At 29.0% G+C, this 22,101-nt stretch overlaps 1 protein-coding gene across 1 annotated transcript; it reads left to right on the forward strand.

The window, feature by feature from the left end:
* Positions 1–243: 243 nt before the first annotated feature.
* MS3_00001709 (uncharacterized protein) lies at positions 244–20,473 on the forward strand (the record flags this gene model as incomplete). The annotated part of the gene is made up of 8 exons (XM_035731058.2): positions 244–250; positions 4,580–4,768; positions 6,146–6,168; positions 7,045–7,109; positions 8,886–10,078; positions 10,388–13,213; positions 13,523–14,028; positions 18,518–20,473. The coding sequence occupies 8 exons, from the start codon at positions 244–246 to the stop codon at positions 19,598–19,600; spliced, it is 5,892 nt and encodes a 1,963-aa protein (XP_035588781.1). The 3' UTR covers positions 19,601–20,473.
* Positions 20,474–22,101: the final 1,628 nt, after the last annotated feature.

A 22,101-nucleotide genomic window follows, 5' to 3' on the forward strand; every position in this document is an offset into this window, starting at 1 on the left:
TTGACCAGACAATACTCTCTTTAAATGTTTAACTGACAACAGTTGTGTTTCATGATTTAATTAGTTCTGGTCAAAGGATGGCATTGATTTACTCACCTTTCTTGGACGATCTACTCATTTGTTTACTTAGTGATCTCAACAGATGTTCATATCTTAGTTATACAAAAGACATTATCCAGTCACCAAGAATAATTATCAACTATCGAATTTTATGTTGTGCGCCATCGGTGTACATCAGTTATTATGCGAAGTCATTCCTAATCAATATATGAACCCCATAATTATCCTGTTTGTTAAGCAATCTTTAGTAACGAATCTTAGTGGATGATGAAGCTGAACTTTATACGTTGTGTTTTTACTTCTACTGAGACTATCCCGAAAAGTCCAATTCGCCAAATAAATAATTTGTTGTATCATGATTAATTACCTTGCAGAATTATGGTCTACTTAGTTTTTAGCACTGCTCTAATAATAGATCTAATCCTAAAATTGTAGATTTCTCATGGTGTGACTATCTAATCTATAAGATCTTACGTGGATCATCGTATACACTGATTCGTCCTATCGTAATCATCACCAATATATGATGGAGAACACATTTACGCTGGAGATAAAACAATATATTTATTATGAATAAAAGAGACAAGTTACACAAGAATGACCACACCTGCATGGATGAGCCATGCGATCCGATGAATTGAATTAATGTTACCGCATTCTCCGTAGTTAACTTCCTCTTCGTGTCAATTGTGGAATATAAGTCGTTTCAGTAAATATATGCTCGGTTTCAAAGGTTGTTTGGTCTGGGTTCAATGCCACTACAACCTGCGAAGAACGTTAAATAATTTTTATTGGTTTACTTGTTTGTAAAAATTAACTCAGCGACAAACAATTACGGATGTTAACATACTTAGATCTTTTTCGACATGAACTATTCTCCTAACTTGTAATTCATTTTTGTCAGGGTGTTATCATAGGACTGTGGTTTATATCTATGTTAGAATTTATTTTTAAGACCGCATTTTATGTATATGACCACCTCGTTAAGAAGCCCGTCATCAAATTAATTCTTATGCTGTCGAATTTCATAACGTCATGGAACCAGAAGTAAAATTTAGCTCAATAAAATTCTTTAAAATTTCATTGTACTTCGAAGTAAGACGAAATGATATCCGTAAGAAATAAACACGTGGATTTATGTTAGTATATTTTTCTGTAAATAGAGATAAAAAGCAACTGAATTTATAATATAAATCCACTTTGAGAAATGTAACTTAAGTTTTCTAACCAACGGTTTCCACTACTTCATAAACTTTAGAATCCAGAGAGCATTCCCAAACGTTTAGTAAGTTACCCTTTGACTACATTATATTATCCATGTTGGTTGAATCAGTGTGCAGTTCATTAGATTAGACACTTATTACCCAATTATGCATTCAAGACGTTTGACGTTTCAGATCTTTCCACTGTCTAATAGACCAAATAATGGCATTATCACTTCTCTTTAGTCTAAACAGACGACCTCATTCGTTTACTGCCATCAATTTGTTCCTAACATACTTCGATAACTGGTCATGAGGACCTCATGAGTTTTATAATTACATTTTGAACAAATATTTCGTTCGTGTGAAACTCCTACATAATTTACAAAATACAGTTTTAGCACCCTTTTTAACTAATTAATTCATCCACTGTAGCCGAAAAGGTAAAAGTTTCTGATTAGATGTTCAGCAATAAATTTCGAAATACTACACTCACCGAACTTAAGTAGTTTTTCAGTACTAATGTAATAATGATATTGGAAACCTATCAGGATTTGACATTGATTTCTTCGCCACTTATAAATTTTTTATGTAAGGCTTTAGATACGGTTTTTTACATTTTAAAATAAAAAAAAACTGCCGGTATTTAAAAAGAAATCAAGATGTAGTCACCAAATATTTCTTGCCTAATTTTTGGGTTAGTTCAAAATTTTAGGCTATGGTTGCGTGCTTGATTTATTGGTTACAAAGTTATCAGTCTAAACCTGGTATAGTTTTTTCAGCTTATACACAACTTATATGGTTGGATAAAAGTGTTTATAGGAATCGAGATACACTTAGTTTTGTAACTAGTACAAGGATTAACTTTATCTTATGATAGTAACATTAGTTCAGTGTTGTTTTTTTAATAAATGAATGAAGTTTAACAAAATCCTACATATTTACATTTCAGTAAGCTGCATGAACGCGGAATATTTTAGGCTAACAAAACTTCCAAAGACTGATCATCATATGTAGTTAAACATTTAGCAAATAATTTACAAGCATATCATACTTTAGGTTAATGGCCTATAAAGAACACCTCACAATGCAAAATGCTTTATTGATAAGATGAATCTATGATTTGATATTTATGTAATATCAAAACCATTTAAACTAAATTTTATGTGATAGAAGCATACTGTTTTACATAAACGTATTTTTAATAAATTACAATATCTCATTCTTCAGAATGCAGTTTTATTTTGCAGTTAATAACCGAAGTGAGCATGATATATATATTCATAAATAGACCAGTGACAGACAATCCATAAACACTGTATTTTCAATTAACCATTGATAATTTTCTTACTTTGTATCCATCTTGCATCGAACTCATCATTTTTCACTTGTAGATCCATGTATTCCATTAATAGACAATACATTAGACAAGAGTTTCTTATCTTGATCTTTTACCAATAATTTTTAGATTAGGTCAATTTAACATCAACTGTAGTAACAGTAGCTGTTTCTTAATTATTCAGCTACACAATTTTTAGCAATTGGATTTAAGTTATCATGAGAAACTGATTAATATTATGAACTTCTACTCTTAAGGATTCACATACCTACAATAAATAAAATCAAGTTATGAACATTATTGGGCAAATGATCAGTACATGATCGATTTTGTTCATAGTTTTGATTACTTATTCAAAGTAGATCAAAACAAACTACAGTTTTATAGATAAATCACCAATCTAATATCTTAAACAAATATTGTGAAATTGCGAATTTTACCAAAGTCTAACACTTTTAATCTTCATAAATTAATATTATTTGACAACAGAAATCACTAAAAATAATTTCCTGCCGATTTTTTGTTTCATTCTCTTTTCCTATATTCATGATCTTGACTCAAAAGTTAACATATACGGCTAACACCAAGTTACAAAACACCGGAAATTAGATTTTACGGCCCATTGGATTAGCATAAATAAGTTGCTTCCGTCAATAATCTAATTTATAACGTTTTACGTTATACCGTTATTGGTATTTTTGACTGAATTTTGATCACTGTAAATTAGTATGTGTACATGTTACCTCAATATTACCATTATATCACAAGTTTTTACAAAGTAGATGAGATCTGTTGAAGACTAGAATCCAGAGCGCGCGTTTTATCCTATTTCGGACTCTTTATCAAAATGTACCTTCACTCCATGTTTGATGTTGACATCAGAACTCTAACCTAGCAGCTTTTGTTTTTGGCTACTGGACACAATACCTCAGTAGATAAGGAATTTCGCTTTTGAGGTGAAAGGCACTGGGTTTTGACCCCATGTGTGAACATGAAAGAAGGGGTACATGTTCATATAGCTGAAGAGAATTACACTGTGAGCCTTATTTAATACATACTGTATTTTTATCATGATGAACGAAGAATGAATCCCATTTCCTGTCTGTTTGAGGAACGTGTTTCATTCCAGACATTTGTTTCTAGCTTACTAAATCATGTATCCTACTAAAAACCTTGGTCGAAATTGTTCTGCCTAAGTAAATTCATCTGACAGTTATTTATTGGCCATCATGCATCATTTGATTGAAGTTTGGGTACATCTGAAAATGAGTTCTGCTACGAATTAGATTATTTTAAACAATTACAGATGAGAAGTATTGTAGTGTTAATTGTTTAATTGAAACATAATTGTTTTTGAAAAATGTGTGTTTGGTTGATAACTACTCGTTGATATCATTTTAATCTTATGAATTATCGTTTTGCATCTTTAATGAAACGATTTCGTTTACTTGGATGAATACATAGAAAGTTGTACAAGTATCAACTGACCAACAACCATTATTAAAACAGCTTATAAAAAGTTTGCAGTAATGTTTTTTTGCACTCATCTTTGATGGTTATTCGTTTGAAACTATCGAAATGTTCGTGTTTGTCAGTAATTATATGATTGAGGATGAGGCTACTGTTACCAGTTTTCATATATCTAACTGCAAAAATATGAATATTGATTTAGCTTTTTCCTTGACAAGGTCAATTATGCAATAGTTTGATTATATCAATTTCACTTTATGTTCATGAACTCTGGGTTATTCCAGCTTTAATTATATAACAGTTTTGTAGGTTTAATTCCCTCTTCCAACCTATAATGTTGCCTAATTTTAGCCTATGTTTTATACACTATAATTGATTTTCAGAAAAGACCAACAAAATATAAAGGCCAATTTAGTTTGTATTCATTAAACTATTTCCTCTGATACTATTACCATTGACTGGTTTACATAAATGACTTGTCCATAAAGAATCTATTATTACTGATAAGTTGTGTGGCCACCAAATGCCGTACTACGACCGACGATGGGTAAATTCCTCTCTCCCTCACTAAGTGTCCTCATATGGCCACACATATACAGCCACTGTCACGGAAGTCCTACCCACTGCTATTGTCGTGGCGAGGGTATTGTTTACGAAATTGAGAGGATGAAAGGCGGATGTCCGGTACTTCAACCGAGTTGGTGAATATGAAGAATCCACCTAGTGGAGTTAAAAAACTCTGATTCCAAACCGACGGTTCGAATTGGTTTCAGGATTCTGAGGGACCAAATAACATATGAACCTATTGTTAGTCACCAACTACCATGGGTCTTCATCTCCTAACGTTGCTCTACTGCCTTACAGATTAGATCCTCAGGTCAAATGCTTGGGTAGTGGCTCCCCTAAGAAAACCACCTGCCTCGATTTGGCCACCCGAGCAATATCACAGCCCTCGCACAAATCACTGATAACTACTAATGGCATCATTGTTACAGTGTGGCGCATATGCATTTTGTGCTTTCATGTACCAATGTCCATATGAACAAATAAATAAAATAAATAGATACTTTATGGGTCTTGAATTTCTTTCACTTGACAATTAAGGTCATTTTCAAGTCATTTCTGTGTTACATGTAGTAATCTGTGATTTTAAATGCTTTATGGGGTATTTCAAAGTTGATCACTTCAATGATAAGACATATTCATTATTAATCTTTTGATTGTTTATAACTAGAATATGATTACATACTTTTTTTTAAAAAATTTTTCAATCTCATTTGTTTTAGTTGACATATGCTTCATTTTATAGTTTCAAAAACATTATAAGTATTTGTTTTTCACACCTATCTGTGTTAATATAAGAAATAAGACAATTTACATTTAATATACACTTGTTTCAAATCATTTAATGTTTCATTTATGGTATATGTATTGAATTTCTGATGGATTGACTCACATGATGTACATAAGAACTGATCTTACTATTCAATGAACAATTTCAAGTTACTTAACTATTTCATTTGACCATTTATGAAAGAAACATTAAATAAGGATAATAACATTTTGTATGGCTAACTATGTTTATCAATGTGGCTCAATATTATAAACATAATGTAAATTAATATACGTGCAAACTACTTAATTGGTGTTTGAGTGATTATTATAATCAGTGATTTGAAATATTGAAGGAAATGACTCAGCATCGTTTACAAAGACATAGATGTATTTATACTTTGTTTTCCTTTAAATCTTTAGTTTCAAAACCAGATTATACTTTTTCTCTTTCGATACTTTTTTTCGGGTACTAATATTGTTACTTCTTCTACTACTCTGGGATCTGTCTCTATGTTAATGTTGTGTATTAACTTGAACTGATGAACACAGATTCTATGTTACACATGATTGATTGATTATATTTTAGTTATGGTGATAAATAATAAACTGTGTATATTTAGTATTTGATGGGGTAAATCTTGCTTTCGATAAACCTAATTTGCAAAAAGAAGTCATTTCATGCAACATTTAACCATAAACCAAATTTTGTATTAATTTAATGATTCTATTTTCTAATCAGATAGCGATTTTGTGGAGATTGTAGTAATTTGATAACTGAATTCATGAGTCAATTGAAGCTAGACCACTATGGTAAACATGAAAGCACTGGACGGTCATTTCATTCTAATATGGTGGTTTACCTTCAATTGACTTAAGAATTCAATTTTATTTTCTAATGTTAACCCTGTTATATATAAATGTTACGAAATCATTTATTTCATTAACTAGAGATATGTGTGTAAAAACATTATTCAGTGGAACAGAATATATATTGTAAAACTACACTTTTGTATCCACTTTTAAAAAAAGCTACCCATAGTATTCTTGTAGTATGTATAGTTTATGCGATTTCATAAAAAAAACTTAGGAATGTGAAAAAAGGTGATCCAACAATAAATAAACAAGATGATAATCATCGAACATACATTATGAACTATCAGTACCGATTTGTGGAGAATGTCGAGTTTTGATTGAGATCATGAAATGATCAGTGTTAAACACTATTGCTACATTAATTGTATTCCGTTAACTCTAATTAAATATATAAGTATTTCATTTAGTTTATTGGAGTAAATGATTAAAAACAAGACTTTGTTTAAATTTTCAGAATCATAGGACTGATAAATACTAGAATAATATTTTTTCGTTTCAATTCAAATCGTGCTAATTTACCTTGTGTTCAAAATTAGCTTAAACATTTATAGATTGCTTGTTAACTAGTTTAGATATTCAATTCAAAACAAATTTAGTTGATCATAACTTTGATCAATAAATTTAATCATTTTGAGACCTATGAAACAATTACCAACAAGAACTACGAAACAGATCTATAGTCAATGGATTTCAACTCAATTTATTTGTATGTTGATTAAATACTGTTGTAAAATATTAGATTGTTTTAATTTTTCATACTAAAAGATTGCTATCTCTTCAATTTATAATTGTATTGCTCAAACTCCATGTCCTGATCAAATCAATCAATCGTTGATCATTGTTAATCATCTATAACTTGTTGATCTCTTAATCTCCTATCCTTTCGTTTATACTCCTTTTTGTTATACACTTTTCTACTTTTATATTTTTTTTGTTATTACATTCGGAATAGTTTTATTAATCCTTTCTATTTCATTTCATAAGAAAATAACTTTATCACATTTACTATTTTCAGTGTGTTACTATTAATTTGTGTATATTTACATTAGACAGTAAAAATACATTTCTACCAGTAAATTTAGCAGCAATGAACACCTGAAACAATTTCCTCTTTGTCATTACTAAACGTAGCATCCAAACCGACGTATGTTTCCTAGGTGGTAAGTGCCGTCTGTTGGATCAACAGCATTGTAACATCTGCGGGAGTAGAAGCCTCTATCTGAAACGGTGTTTGAGGCACTCTACCGTAAACAACTTGACACACATTTTTATACACTACACCACATTATTCTTCGGACATGGGTATTACAAACGAATGTAACGACTTTTTGACGCTTGCCTGGCCCACTCTTTTAAATTCAGCCTCCGTTGACCTGCATATCCAATAGTTACTATCGTACCTCAGGAAATCGCAATCATGATTGTGATGCACATTCCAACAAACAACAGTCCAGTAACCCTCAATAAACCTACAAAAATGAAGGCCGGACATTGAGTGTTAATGGAAGTCCTTCATGAAAAATATAATAACACTAATCAAATTATCTCCTTCGTCTAATCGGCTGTGAGGAACTACTTGGTGTTCTACGGCCGTTTCTCCAACGTACAAATTTAATGTACGACTTCCGATCTCTCATCGCATAATGGCAGTACGTAGCTCTTTCATAAGTTCTGATGGCTCTCTTTAACGCTTCAAGTGATCGTAACGTAACAAGATACAATGTATTCAATAATGTGTCCTCCGTTTCTGTGACAACGTGAGAAATGACAGAGCTCGTAATTTGTACGTTCATATCGTCTATAATTCGAAGAAATTGTACTCTGTCGACAAGTACTGACATTTTATAAGAATTTTAAGAAATAACTGACAAACTATAACGAATATAAAACTAGTTGTTTAATCGGTCGTAACGGAATGATATCACTTGGAAAGTGGGATGAAAAATTTTTTCAAAAGGGATGAAAAAAATTACAAAAATGGCCTGTCGTTTAATGAGATTCCCCACCAAATGTCATATATGGAACAGCTTTATTTGGATAAGTATTTAGTTACTATATTGATAGTATTATTCAACTTATCTTTCGTTTATGATCGCTGAAACATTAATTGTAATGCAGAATTAGCATTTGTGGATATGATCTTGTAACATGTTGGAGAGAGTTAAGGATGACCTCACCCATATCATTATTAAAAATGCTATACTGTTTAAATTACCACCAATGTGTTATATTGTTTAAGTACTTCAACAAGTATAAATTTACTCCCATATCTTTATTCGGTTATCATGTATTCATGTTTACCGATTCGTAGCCAACCTTTGTAATAACCCAAACGATAACTAGCAATCAGTAACTCCTTATAATTTCAGTCATATTTAGCTTCTTTGTTACTAATAAAATTCAAATTAACTGGAATGAAATGGATGATGTTTTTTTATTCTATGATAATCAAACCGAATCATGGACTGACTTAGAAATATTGGTGTTATGTATGGTACTGATGATGTAATTCGAATTTTTATGCTACAATCAATCATTTTGTACAGAGATAACCAGTTTTACATTCTTAAGCAAATCATGGTTTCTTTATTTTATTTTATTTGTAGGTTAAGTGAGCCAGCTACATTTGGAACAGAACAATTCATTGATTGGATATCACTTGGCTTAAAGTTAACTCGTCTACAAACTTCTGCTAATAATCTACGATTATGGATAAATGATTATCTTTTAGTATTTAAAAATAGTTCTAGTATACAATCATTGGAATATATGTCACAATTAATTTGTGGTTCACCAGCGAATGAAAATGATTTAGGTCGACTTTTCATTGAACTAAACCAAATGAATATGGAACAGGGTGCTTCAAAATCATCTAACAATATACCTATAATTGATCATTTAATATCTCAATTTAATGATCTATTTGATATAACAACATTAGAAAAAATGCTACCTGAAAAATCATTACCAAATCTTAATCTATGTCCAATCATTAAACATTTATTAAATTCAAAACCATTTTTTATAACAATGGGTCGTTTACGTTATTTTTTATTTGGTAATATAGCATATTATCCATCAAATCAATTTACAGATGAAATTATTTATAATATGGGTATATATACACGTATATTACGTAATATTCGTCAATTAATTCATTTATATTTTAATGAATTACGTCCATGGTTATTAAGTATTGATTTTAATAATAATAATAAGAATAATAATAATAATCAAACCAATTTAATACAAATTAAAAATCAATTAAAATATTGTAAAGATAATAAATTTGGTATTATTCCAAATGAAATACAAAAATTATGTCATTATTTTTATGATTATTTTATCCAACATAATTATCATAATAATCAATATAATAATAATAATCAATTAAATTGGAAATTATTATTAAATATTATTGATTTTTTTATGAATTTATTTAATGATTTATTAACTAATTGTTTGCAGATCGATAAAAAATTTATTCCATTTAATAATTATAATCAATTTCATAATTATTTAATGAAACAACAAAATAATTTATTATCATCACCAATTGGAATTATATTTAATCAATTACCAGGTTATTTAAATCATACTATTTATAATCAATCAATAAATGATAATGATAATAATGATGATATTTATAAAAAATTAATAAATTATCCTAATATTTTATCAATAACATTACGTAATAATCCATTATATATATATGAAACAAAAAATTATAAATTTACATCAAAATATCATATAAAAATGCCAAAACGTGATCCACAAACTCAAATGAAATATTTTACAAGTGGTTTTATAGATATACAAGAACAATTAATTCAATCATTTATTTATATGACATCAATAAAATTTAATATAACTAATATATATAATCAATTTATGAATAATATTGGTATAGAAATGAAAATGTTTCCTACTACAACATATAATTTTGATCCATTATTAAAAAATATTATATTTTTATTACCACAATTAATGATATTAAATTGGATATTATCAATTATATTAACTGTTAAATATATGATAGATGAAAAAGAAAATCGATTAATTGATTATTTACTTATATTTAATATTAAAATCTATATGAATTGGTTAGCATGGATAACTATATCATTTATATTAATGTCTATATTATCATTATTCATTGTAATTATATTAAAATATGGTAATATATTACCATTAAGTAATATAATATTAATCTATTTTATAATAATGAATTATATTATATCATGTTTATTTTATTGTATTATATTTACATTATTAAATGTTAAATCAACAATTGCATCAATATTATCTGGTATAATATATTTTTTATTATTTATGCCAGCATCTGTATTATTAAGATATAATGAATTACCTAATGATATATCATTAATACCATTTTGTTTTATACCACAAGTTAGTTATTCATTATGTTGGATATTTATAAATCGTTTAGAATCAAAAGGTACAGGTGCACAATGGTCAAATATATGGGAAACAAATAATTCTAATAGTATATTATCATTAGGTAGTTCAATGATATTTTTATGGATTGGAATAATTCTATTAAGTTTATTAACATTTTGGGGTATACCATTTATAATTAAATGTTATGTAATAGTTAGACAAAAATTTCAATCAAATTGTATCATAAATCATTCAACATCAATGAATAATGTTAAAAAACGAAAAAAACGTAAAGTAAGCAGTGGTAATCAATTAGATCTATCTATGAATACTTCACAATTATTAATGAATTCATTTCAAACAGAAAGACAAAGTTTAATCAATTCTACTATTATGACATCAATGAATAATGATCATTCTCATTCAATTATGATATCACCATCTGTAATTATTGATAATTTATCTAAAATATATCAATCATCAAAACGTGCAGCATTATGTAATATCAATATGAATTTTTATGAAGATCAAATTACTGTGATATTAGGACGTAATGGAGCTGGTAAAACTACTCTACTTTCTATTCTAGTTGGAATACTTAAACCTACACAAGGTAAAATAATTATGCATGGAGAAGTGACCAATAAACGTTTAGATATTTTACGTAAAATGTTAGGATATTGTCCTCAATACGATATTTTATATAATTCATTAACAGTTGCTGAACATATTCATTTATTTGGTACATTAAAAGGAATGAGTCGTGTAAGTATCAATCAAAAATTGGATGATTATCTACAGAAACTTGGATTAACTGATAAACGCAACGAACAAACGTCTAAACTTTCTGGTGGTCAACGAAGAAAACTATCATTATTTTTAGCCTTTTTAGGCAATTCATCTGTAATAGTACTTGATGAACCAACAGCTTCATTAGATCCATTTTCACGACGTGCTGTTTGGGATTTATTAAAATCGTTACGTAAAGGACGTACAATCATTTTAAGTTCACATCATATGTATGAAACTGATTTATTAGCTGATCAAATTTCCATTATTTCTGAAGGTAAAGTACTTTGTTCTGGTTCTAGTTTATCATTAAAATCAGCTTTTGGTTCAGGATATCACTTATCATTAGAAATGGATCCATTAAATACAAATAATTCTTCTGGAAACAACAACAGTTTCACAGAATTATTAAAAGCTATACAAATACATGTTAATGATGCTCGTATATTGAGTCATAATGCAAATAAATTAATTATTCATTTACCAACTTGTGATGCATTAACTGGAAAATTTACAAATTTATTTCAACAATTAGATAATGATGAATTTCGTCAATTATATCGAATAAAACATTATGAAATTGCTAATTCTTCATTAGAAGAAGTATTTCTTTCAATTACTGGTGATATACAAACAACTATAAACAATTCAAATGATTATGAATATATAGAAAATTATGATGATGAATATAATGGTAATATTGAAATCAATCATAAATCAAATCTAGAACAGATTAGTTTAATGAATAATAATTATCAAAAACAATATCCACCTAGTCAATATCGTAATCATTTAAGAAGGAAACCATCTCTTTTAAATATGATAAAAGCAATGTTTTATAAACGTTATATTTATTTAAAACGTAATAAATTATCATGGATTATTGAATTTATCTTTCCATGTTTATTAGTATTAACTGGGATAGGATTTTTAGAATATTTTAAACCAAATAATAATATACAACCACCATTGGATATTAATCATTGGATTATGAAAAATGCACATATTTCTAATGAATTATTACATTTCTATACACATAATACATATCATGAATTAGATTCATTTCAATCTTATTTAAAATTATTAAATAATCCATTAAGTTTAACTGGTATTGGTTGTATTTCATCAAAATTACATACATTTCAACCAAATATTAATTCCAATTGTTTAATTCAAACAAATGATCAATTTATAATAAATAAAAACGATTTAATAAAAAATTGTGAAAAATATTCATTACAACATAAATTTCCTTGTTATCCATTAGCTACTGGTGATATACTACTTAATCTAAGTAGTATTGATATATCGGATTATTTAATGAATAATACAAATTTATTATATAATATTATGTTTGGTGGTATTGAATTTAAAACAAATAAATATTATGAATTAAATGAAATCATTTATAATTTATTTAATAAATTAAATAATTATTCAATGAAATTAAATCAATCTAATGATTGGAAACAATTTTTAATGGATTTAAAATTTATTTTACCACCAAAAAATATAATACGTTTATGGTATGATAATCGTGGTTATTTATCATCAGTAGCTTATTTAAATTTATTACAAAATTTACAATATCGTATGTTATTATCTAATGGATTAATGAAATTCAATAAACAATATAATGATAGAATTATTAATCATTATACTGATAATAATATAATATATCCAACAAATTCTGGAATTATTATCACTAGCCATCCATTACCATATCCAGATTTATTTGAAAATAGTAAAATAAATGATGATATTAAAGCTGATTATTTATTATCATTATTTCTTATATTAGCATTATCATTTATACCAGCTAGTTTTATTAGTTTACCTGTATATGAACGTAATAATAATTCAAAACATTTACAAATATTATCTGGTTTATTACCATCAATCTATTGGTCAATCAATTATATTAATGATTATATTACTTATTTATTTTCATCAACATTATGTATAATAATAATAATTATACATGGTAATTCAGCTTATATTCAATCAGATACAATTTATCCATTTATATTAACAATATATTTATATGGTTTAGCTATGGTTTCATTAATTTATTTGGCAAGTTTTTTATTTAAATCATCTAGTACAGCATTTGTATTAATATGTGGTTTAAATTTAGTCATTGGTGCAGTGACAACATTTGTACGTTTCTTTCTTGAAATACTTACACTTGATAATGTAAATTATCAAATAACAACAACAACAACATCATCAACAAGAACAACTCAATTTGTCAATATGTGGTTACGTATATCACCGCATTATTGTTTAAGTGGTAGTTTTTTTACAATAACATTAAGAGATTTTTTTAATAAACTTAATATACCATATAAAAATAATAATTCATTATGGAATTTATTAAAAATTGATATGGGATGTTTATTATTACATTCATTATCATTATTTATAATTGTATTATTATTGGAAAAACAATTTTATATCATACAAATAATACATTGGAAAAGAAATAAATTGACATGGAATCGTTTATTGAATTCATATGTCGGTATACATTATACAGATCTAGAATCAAATATACAAGTGAGTTGTGTGTGTGTATTACATGTTGTTATGCAAATAATTCCGTCTTTGATTTTCATGTACACATTAAATGAATTTAAATCATGGTAGTATGTTCTTTAGTAAACGTTCCTCGGTCCTAGGTTCGAATCCCGTCAGTGGGGTCGTCGATGCCCACTGCTGAGAAGTCTCATACCAGAACGAAGAGGCCGTCCAGTGCTTCCAGGTTTTTCATGATGGTCTAGCTTTAATTGACTAATTAATTCAACTGTTAAATTACTGAAATCCCCTTCTGATAATAATTATCATGTGTTCACTACTAACTGGCTTCAAGAGATATTTCCTGGAGTTCTAGTGATAAGCAGTAACCAATCGAGTTCAACCAGGTCTGTTGTGACATAGTAACTAACTGAAGACATTAGTGGACGGTGGAGCAATTTCGTGGATTTGTTGAAGTTAGATATTAACACCACTGGATGCCTGCTCAGTGGTCTAGAGTTTAAGCGTCCGCTCACGAAATAAAAAAATATTCTGAGTTTCAATTTCGCGAGCGAGATCGTAGATGTGTACAGCTGAGGAGTCCAGTAATTCCAGGTTTTCCATGGTGGTCTAGCTTTGACTGATTCATGAATTTCAACTATAAAAGTTTCTTTATTTACCTATTTAATTAAATCACTACAATATAAAGAAAATGTCAAAAACATACATTGTAAACATATTAGCTAGAGTATAGCATATCATCAGTCTATATAGTTAATAAGGAAAAAATTTTAAGATTCCTTTATGCTAAACTTACGTGGACTTTATTTTTACTTTCGTTTATTTCCAATTTTCTATTGTGTAAGATTCCTGTTAGAATTTGAATAACTTTATTTCAGGTTATTAGCTTCAATAATTTTGTTACTTAGATTAAATACACTTTTATACCGGGTTCATGGCTTTCAGCTTGTACTGGTAAGAGATTTACAGTTAGGTTTCATGAAAAAAAGAACAAACAAACAAGTTGATAGAAAAATTCGCTTTACAATCTATCACAGTTAATGTAAACGCGACTATAATTTATGGACAAACTAATCAGATATAAGATAATGTGTCATGTAATTTGGCGCGAAATCCATTCATATATTTGGCTAAATAGAGTTTTGGCACTATAAGTGATGTCAGTTCGTGATGAAAACCCTAAATCTAATTTTTAACCCTAACTATCAACTGTAAGTCATAATTCTAACTGGTTTATAACTCTCATCAGTAGGCGTCCATTCTCAAGGTGATTTCAGCGTCACTGAAAGGTCGTTCATAAATTAGTATCGCCCTATTGTAATTAGCTAGGTTTGTTGGAATAGTTGTAACATACAAATTTACTCAATTAAATTGTGGAGTGAATTTCAGAAATGTTAAAATCGAAATATTTACCAGTTATTTGTTATCTAACTATCTGGTGGTTAGATATGATAAGCTACCGGTTTTCGGTCTTATTTTTGATAATGGTAAAATTTCTCATTTTAACAGCTTCATTGATATATGATCTTAAGCTCTCGATATTTTCTTAAGCTGTGTGTTGTGAATTGAATCTGTTATAAACGAGAATACAGGTGAGGTCAACCAATCTACTTAAATACGTGATTACAGAGTATCTGGGTAACATATGAGAGCCATATATTGAATACACCATTCACAAATTTTCATCATTTGTACTTCCCATTCTGCGTGATTCTTTCTATTCACAATTCCTTTCTATTTCCTTTTCTATTCTTTTCAACTTGATCTTCTTAACCTTCTGATGCTAGGGTTTTAGCTTCCTATTAGTGTTGCATACTACTTATGTGTGTTGACATAAGTATTATACACCACATACCAATTCAGAAAACTTCATCAATAACCTAGTCAATTTATTTGACATTTGTAATTAGTTACTTTTGTACTGTGTAGCTGATTGACAGATATCTGCTCCTACTAATGCAACAACAGGCCATCGGAGAAGTGGACAACTAAACTCTACTCAAAATCACCAGATTTATTTCGTTGAGCTCACATTTATATTGAAATGACTAGTAATATCAAACATTTGATGATTTTTATATGCTATGACCAATGAATTCATCAGTGTTCAGCAATTCGGTTCTTGAAATTAAATAATTACAGCTAGAATTCTTACCGAAGGCTATCTACCATAAGTCTGATAAAAATTGATGACAGACTATTATCTGAATAGACTGCATTCCACGGCATTCATCAAAGCTGTCTACTTTCCCTACTCCTATTTAATTTCTAAGATTGACATGTTTCTTTAGATAATACCTTTCATCGCCTTGATTTGTAAGTATTCTCTCAAACTAAACCTTTAACTGGATAATTACAATTAGAAGGAAATGATTTGTTGAAAGCAACATACGTAATATGAATTCGATCTGTTACAATAACTTTAAATATGTCAACATATTTGGTTGTTAGTTAAGCTTACTGTATTTGCTGGCTACAGCAAGCGTTGAAACTTATAAATCACAATTTTCATATTAATAGATCTAAACTACATATTAATAATTCATTATTATCGTAGAGTACAGAAACCCCATCTCTTTTATACTGTAAAATTATTACCGTTTATATTATTTCATCGAATTCAATAATCTATACAAACACCCTATACTAAGTTATATTGTGATGAACGAGAACAGCAGTGGGAGATTACCACAGTCATTTGAATATAAAATCACAGTATGTCTTAGTAAAATCAAAAACCATACAATAAATACTTCATTTTCAAAATGTCCATCAGTTGTCTCCGAATTCATTGTTCCCTCATTTCCTTATCAATCATTCTCTGTTATTGTTCTCATTCTTTTCGATCTTTTCAACCTTCTGCCTTCAGACATTTCACCTTTGATTAGTGCTACAGACTACTTATATCTATCGACATCAATAGCATACACCACAATCAGTATCATGAAAATAATTATACTAAAGTAAAATTCTAGTTTACATTTATTGTAATGATAAGTTTTAATTTATTATACTTCCAAAAAAATCACTTCATCAGAATCCCAACTTAACAATCTTACTAGAATACATGATCATAATTTCTTTATCGAATTTAAGATACTTCTTCTTACATCCACACCTGAATATACAGTTGGCTAACTTTCAAACAATTACATAAATGTAATATACATTAATCATCGAATAAATACATATGATCCATTATAATAATCTCTATTAGAATAAATCACATAATTAACTGTCTATTAATTTAAAAATGTATATCTCAAGTATTCTTCAGTAGAGAAGTGAAACAAAAAACAAAAAAATGTGTGTGGGGGGCAACCTTCAATGCAGTTGAATCTTCTGAAAATTCTTACTGCATGTATAATGAATTCATCATGATGAATATTTTGATCATGATATGATTATACACTGGAGTTTCGTTTGATTTCAATAAACCTATTTCTCAGAATGTTAATGTAATAGGCTTTTATTATGGTTGTGAATTCAGTATACATAATAGGAAGTTATGACCTGTGGTGAACTCGTTATTTATTAGATCATTCCGTGACAGTTATTCACCATCTTATTACCTCATCTATCTGAAAAAATATTTTTAAATGCTGAAATTAGAAACATGCTGATATATATATATATATATATATATATATATATATATATATATGAAAAAGTGCTATTTGTAAACTGAAGTTTGAACAGTGCAACAAATAAGAAAATTAAAAGTTTTACATAAAATGTAACTCCCATTACTCAAAAATCTTCTAGGTTTTGTGGTCAATATATATTCAGAAATTGCTTGTGATGTACATCAACTGTGTACAGTCACATTTATTAAAGTATATGGTTGTGGAGATTGTTCTGTTGTTTTTCACTTAGTCCATAAATCTGTTGGTGTTAGATCACCATTGAACACCTGGAAGTACTGAACGACCGTTTCGCCCTGTTATGGGACTCCTCAGCAATGCGAGATTGTTAACTTAATAATCTCTACAATTCCATACTAAAAATAATCATAATGTGCTCACTAGTGGCTAGCTCCAAGATAGTTTCCTGGATTTTTAGTGAAAAGCCGAGACCAGTGGAGCCTAATTCGTGTAGAGCGGTGACGGTTTTCCACCTCAGACAATGCAAGAATTGTTGCGCTGTTATTCATGGATCGATGGAAGTTAGACATTAACACTGTTGGATACCAGTTCAACTGTCTAGACGTTAAGCGTTTACGCACGAGACTAATAGGTCCTGAGTTCGAGTCCGGTATGCGGGATCGTGGACGATGAACGATGGATGAAACAGCCGTCCAGTGCTTCCAGGTTTTCCATAGTGGTTTAGCCTTAATCGACTCATGAATTCAACTATTAAATGTGAACTGTTTCATCCATTGTTGACATATTATCATTGGCTTGAATAATGTAATATTTCATATTTCTAAATTAATTCTGTCCATTTCATTTGTTCATTTTATTCATGTGTGCATTTTATTTTTGTTCCATTTACCCCCTTTTTATTAAAGACGAAAACAGAAGATTCATCTCTAAAACCAAAATATGCAATCAATGTAAAATCAGTATGTAAACATTATTGGTCTCAAAAGAAACCAACAGTAGAACAATTGAATTTCACTGTTCAACCAGGTCAATGTTATGGTTTACTTGGTGTAAATGGTGCTGGAAAATCAACTACATATTCTATGTTAACTGGTCATTCTACAATAACACATGGAAATATTTATTTAAATGGTTATGATATAACATTAAATAAAGAGAAAGCATGTGAAAATATTGGTTATTGTCCACAACAAGATGCTTTATGTGAATTTATGACACCACGTGAACTATTGACATTTTATAGTTATTTAAGACATCCCAATCATCACCATCATCATCATCATCATCATCGTCATCATCGTCATGATCATCAAACATTTAATCATACAAATCAAGTCAATAAAATGATTGAATTAATTGGTTTACAACAATATGCTGATTGTTTAATACATACATTATCTGGTGGTAATAAACGTAAATTATCTAGTGGTATAGCATTTATTGGTAATCCAAAAATAATATTTTTAGATGAACCATCAACTGGTATGGATCCACAAGGAAAATATTTATTATGGAATAATATAAAAAATGCTATAAAATTAAATTGTACTATATTATTAAGTTCACATTGTATGGAAGAATGTGAATTATTATGTAATCATATTGGTTTATTAATTAAAGGTAAAATTTGTTGTCATGGTAGTCCATTAAAATTAAAACAACAATATGGTTTAGGTTATTATATTGATTTAGAATTTAAATCAAATATATTAAATTATATCAATAATAATAATAATATCAATGATTTACAAATATTATTACATAATTATTTACCTAATTTTCAATTACGTTATCCATTATTAACAAGACAAGAATATCATTATAATAATAATGATAATAATAAACCATTATGGAAATTATTTAATGCATTAGATCAATTAAATAAACATAATATCATTGAAAATATATCAATAAGACAGTCTACATTAGAAGATGTATTTGTTAATTTTATAAATTTATATAAAAATAATGAATTATCTAATGAGTAATATGATAATGATTTGGAGTAGTTTCTTTCTTTCCTGCTTTCTTTCCTTTTTTCTTTGTTTGTTTGTGTTTTTTTTTCGGATCTTTTTTTGTTGCTTTTTTTCGCTTGGAAACTGTTGAAATGACGAATGATTACGTAATAAGGAGAATGATAGTTTTCTCAGTAATGATGAAAGCAAATCCGTTTTATACATATATTGAAATGACAATGGATTATATAATAGACAGAATGAAAGTCTTTCCAGTAATAATAAAAGTGCATCTATTATATGTGTATGCACATTTGATTGTAATTAAACATTAAACATAGATATTCTCTATTCTCTAAATTTATATTTTGTTTATTTATTTATTTGTTTCATTGTTTCATTGTCAATGAATTGACTGTATGGTTTCTGTACACAGATTGTATAATTAGATTCAATCTTCTTGCTTTTTTTTCTTTGAAGATAAAATGGTTTCACTTTTTTTAAAAATAATTATCCTTTTAAATCTGTTTCGGTTTGGGCACCCGGGCAGTATCACAGCCCTCACACATATCAATTGAGATTTGTGTGGCATATATATATTTGGTGCCTCCTTGTACCAATATCTATGTGTTAAAATAAAATAAAATTATAGCCTTTTAAACACAAAACTGATATCCTATTGTTACCTATATGGTTATTTGTTTATGGCGAGTTATTACTGATTTTTTCTCTCTCCACCCCCTCTCTCTCTCTCTCCATTCTATTGATGTTTATTACTATTATGATAGAAATATGTATGATATGATCTTGGATCTTAAATTGTTGAATAAATTTATGAGATCAATTATTTTATTATACAGTTTATTATTTGATTGTATTTGTTGTTAAATAAATGGAGAATTCAATATTTTACCTTTTATATATATGATACATTTTGTTTCTTTTTTGTTTGTTGTTGGAATCAAGCTCAGTAAAATTATGTAATTAATAAACGAATTGATTCGGTTGAATGACAAATGAAATAAACAAAACTTATTGTAAATATGGGAAAAGTTATCAAATTGTAAGAATCATTTGGAGTTGAACATGTAAATCATTGAATGCTAGATGAAAGGTTCAGAGGTTGAGCGTTAACGCATAAAATTGAAAATACTGGGCTTGACTCCCGGGTGTGATGTGAAGTATTTGCACTGCTTTGAAATTCCACACTAGAATGTAACGACCGTCCAGTGCTTTTGGCTTTTCATTGGGTGATTATAAAAATTACTATATAGAAACCAGAGAACAATTACACTGTCTAAGAGTAAATAGCGATTGCTTTCATTTTTACTACTTTAACCGATCTCTGCTATACCTTTAACACCCAGTCTCTTCATAGGTTCAATTATGAATAATATTTCAGTGCAACATTAAAAATTGAATAACAACTGTTTATTTATTTATTTGAACACATAAATAACGGTGCATTGAGGCACTGAATACATAATTGCCACATAAATCATTCGATTTACGTGTGGACTGTGATACTGCCCGGGTACCCAAGCCGAAGCAGGTGATTTTCATAAGAGGCCACACCCCGAGACTTTGACCTAAAGGTCTGATCTACAAGGCAGTGAAGCATCGTAAGGTGATGCAGTCCCATGGTAGTCGGTGACCAACGGTTGATTCGTACGCCATTTGTTTCTTCAGTATACTGAAGCCCACGTGCGTTATTGATTTTGAATCAGGGTTTTCCAACTCCCCTAGGTGAACTCTCCATGTTCACCAACCCGGTTAAAGCGCCGGACGTTCGCTTTTCGTCCTCCCAATTTCGTAATCAACAGTGATGCCACGAGAAGGGAGTGAGTAGGACTTCCCTGGCAGAGGCTATATACGCGTGGTCATGTGAGAGCATTTATAGAGGGAGAGCGGACTCTCCCAAATCTCGGCTGTACTAGAGCATTCGGTGGCGAATAATAACTGTACGATTTATCTATTCTTATGACGATGAAATCGATTATTATATAAGTGTATATGTTTTTTCAGGCATGTGTGATCGATATTACAATGAAAATGAGTATAAGTAATGCCTACTGCCCTACTGTTTCGGTTATCTAGCTAAATTTATTACTACGTAAATCTCAACGATAACGTTTAAGATTATGAAACCGGCTAATGTGGAATAAAATCCCCCAGGAAGCACGTTTTTCTTGTCTCCTCCCTAAGGTGCCAGATATGCTTTGCTGACGAAGATTAGCTAGCTCAAAATCTAGATACACACGTTTCTCGTAAAAACTTGCAAACATTTTACATTTTTGCAATAACCCTAATACTATTCAAAATTAATTAGCTAAATATTATATCAAATTAAAATCCAACTTACAATATGTTTAACTAAGAACATGAACCGATAAATCTTAGAACATCATTGATTACCTGAAGCACTGGATGGCCGATTTGCTCTAATATGGAATGCCTCAACAGTGCGTATCCACGTTCAGTGCTTCCAAGTTTCTAATGTGAGTTTAACAATTATTGGTCCACCATCTCAATTA

The sequence above is a fragment of the Schistosoma haematobium genome, chromosome 1, assembly GCF_000699445.3.
Source record: "Schistosoma haematobium chromosome 1, whole genome shotgun sequence".
Lineage (NCBI taxonomy): Eukaryota > Metazoa > Platyhelminthes > Trematoda > Strigeidida > Schistosomatidae > Schistosoma > Schistosoma haematobium.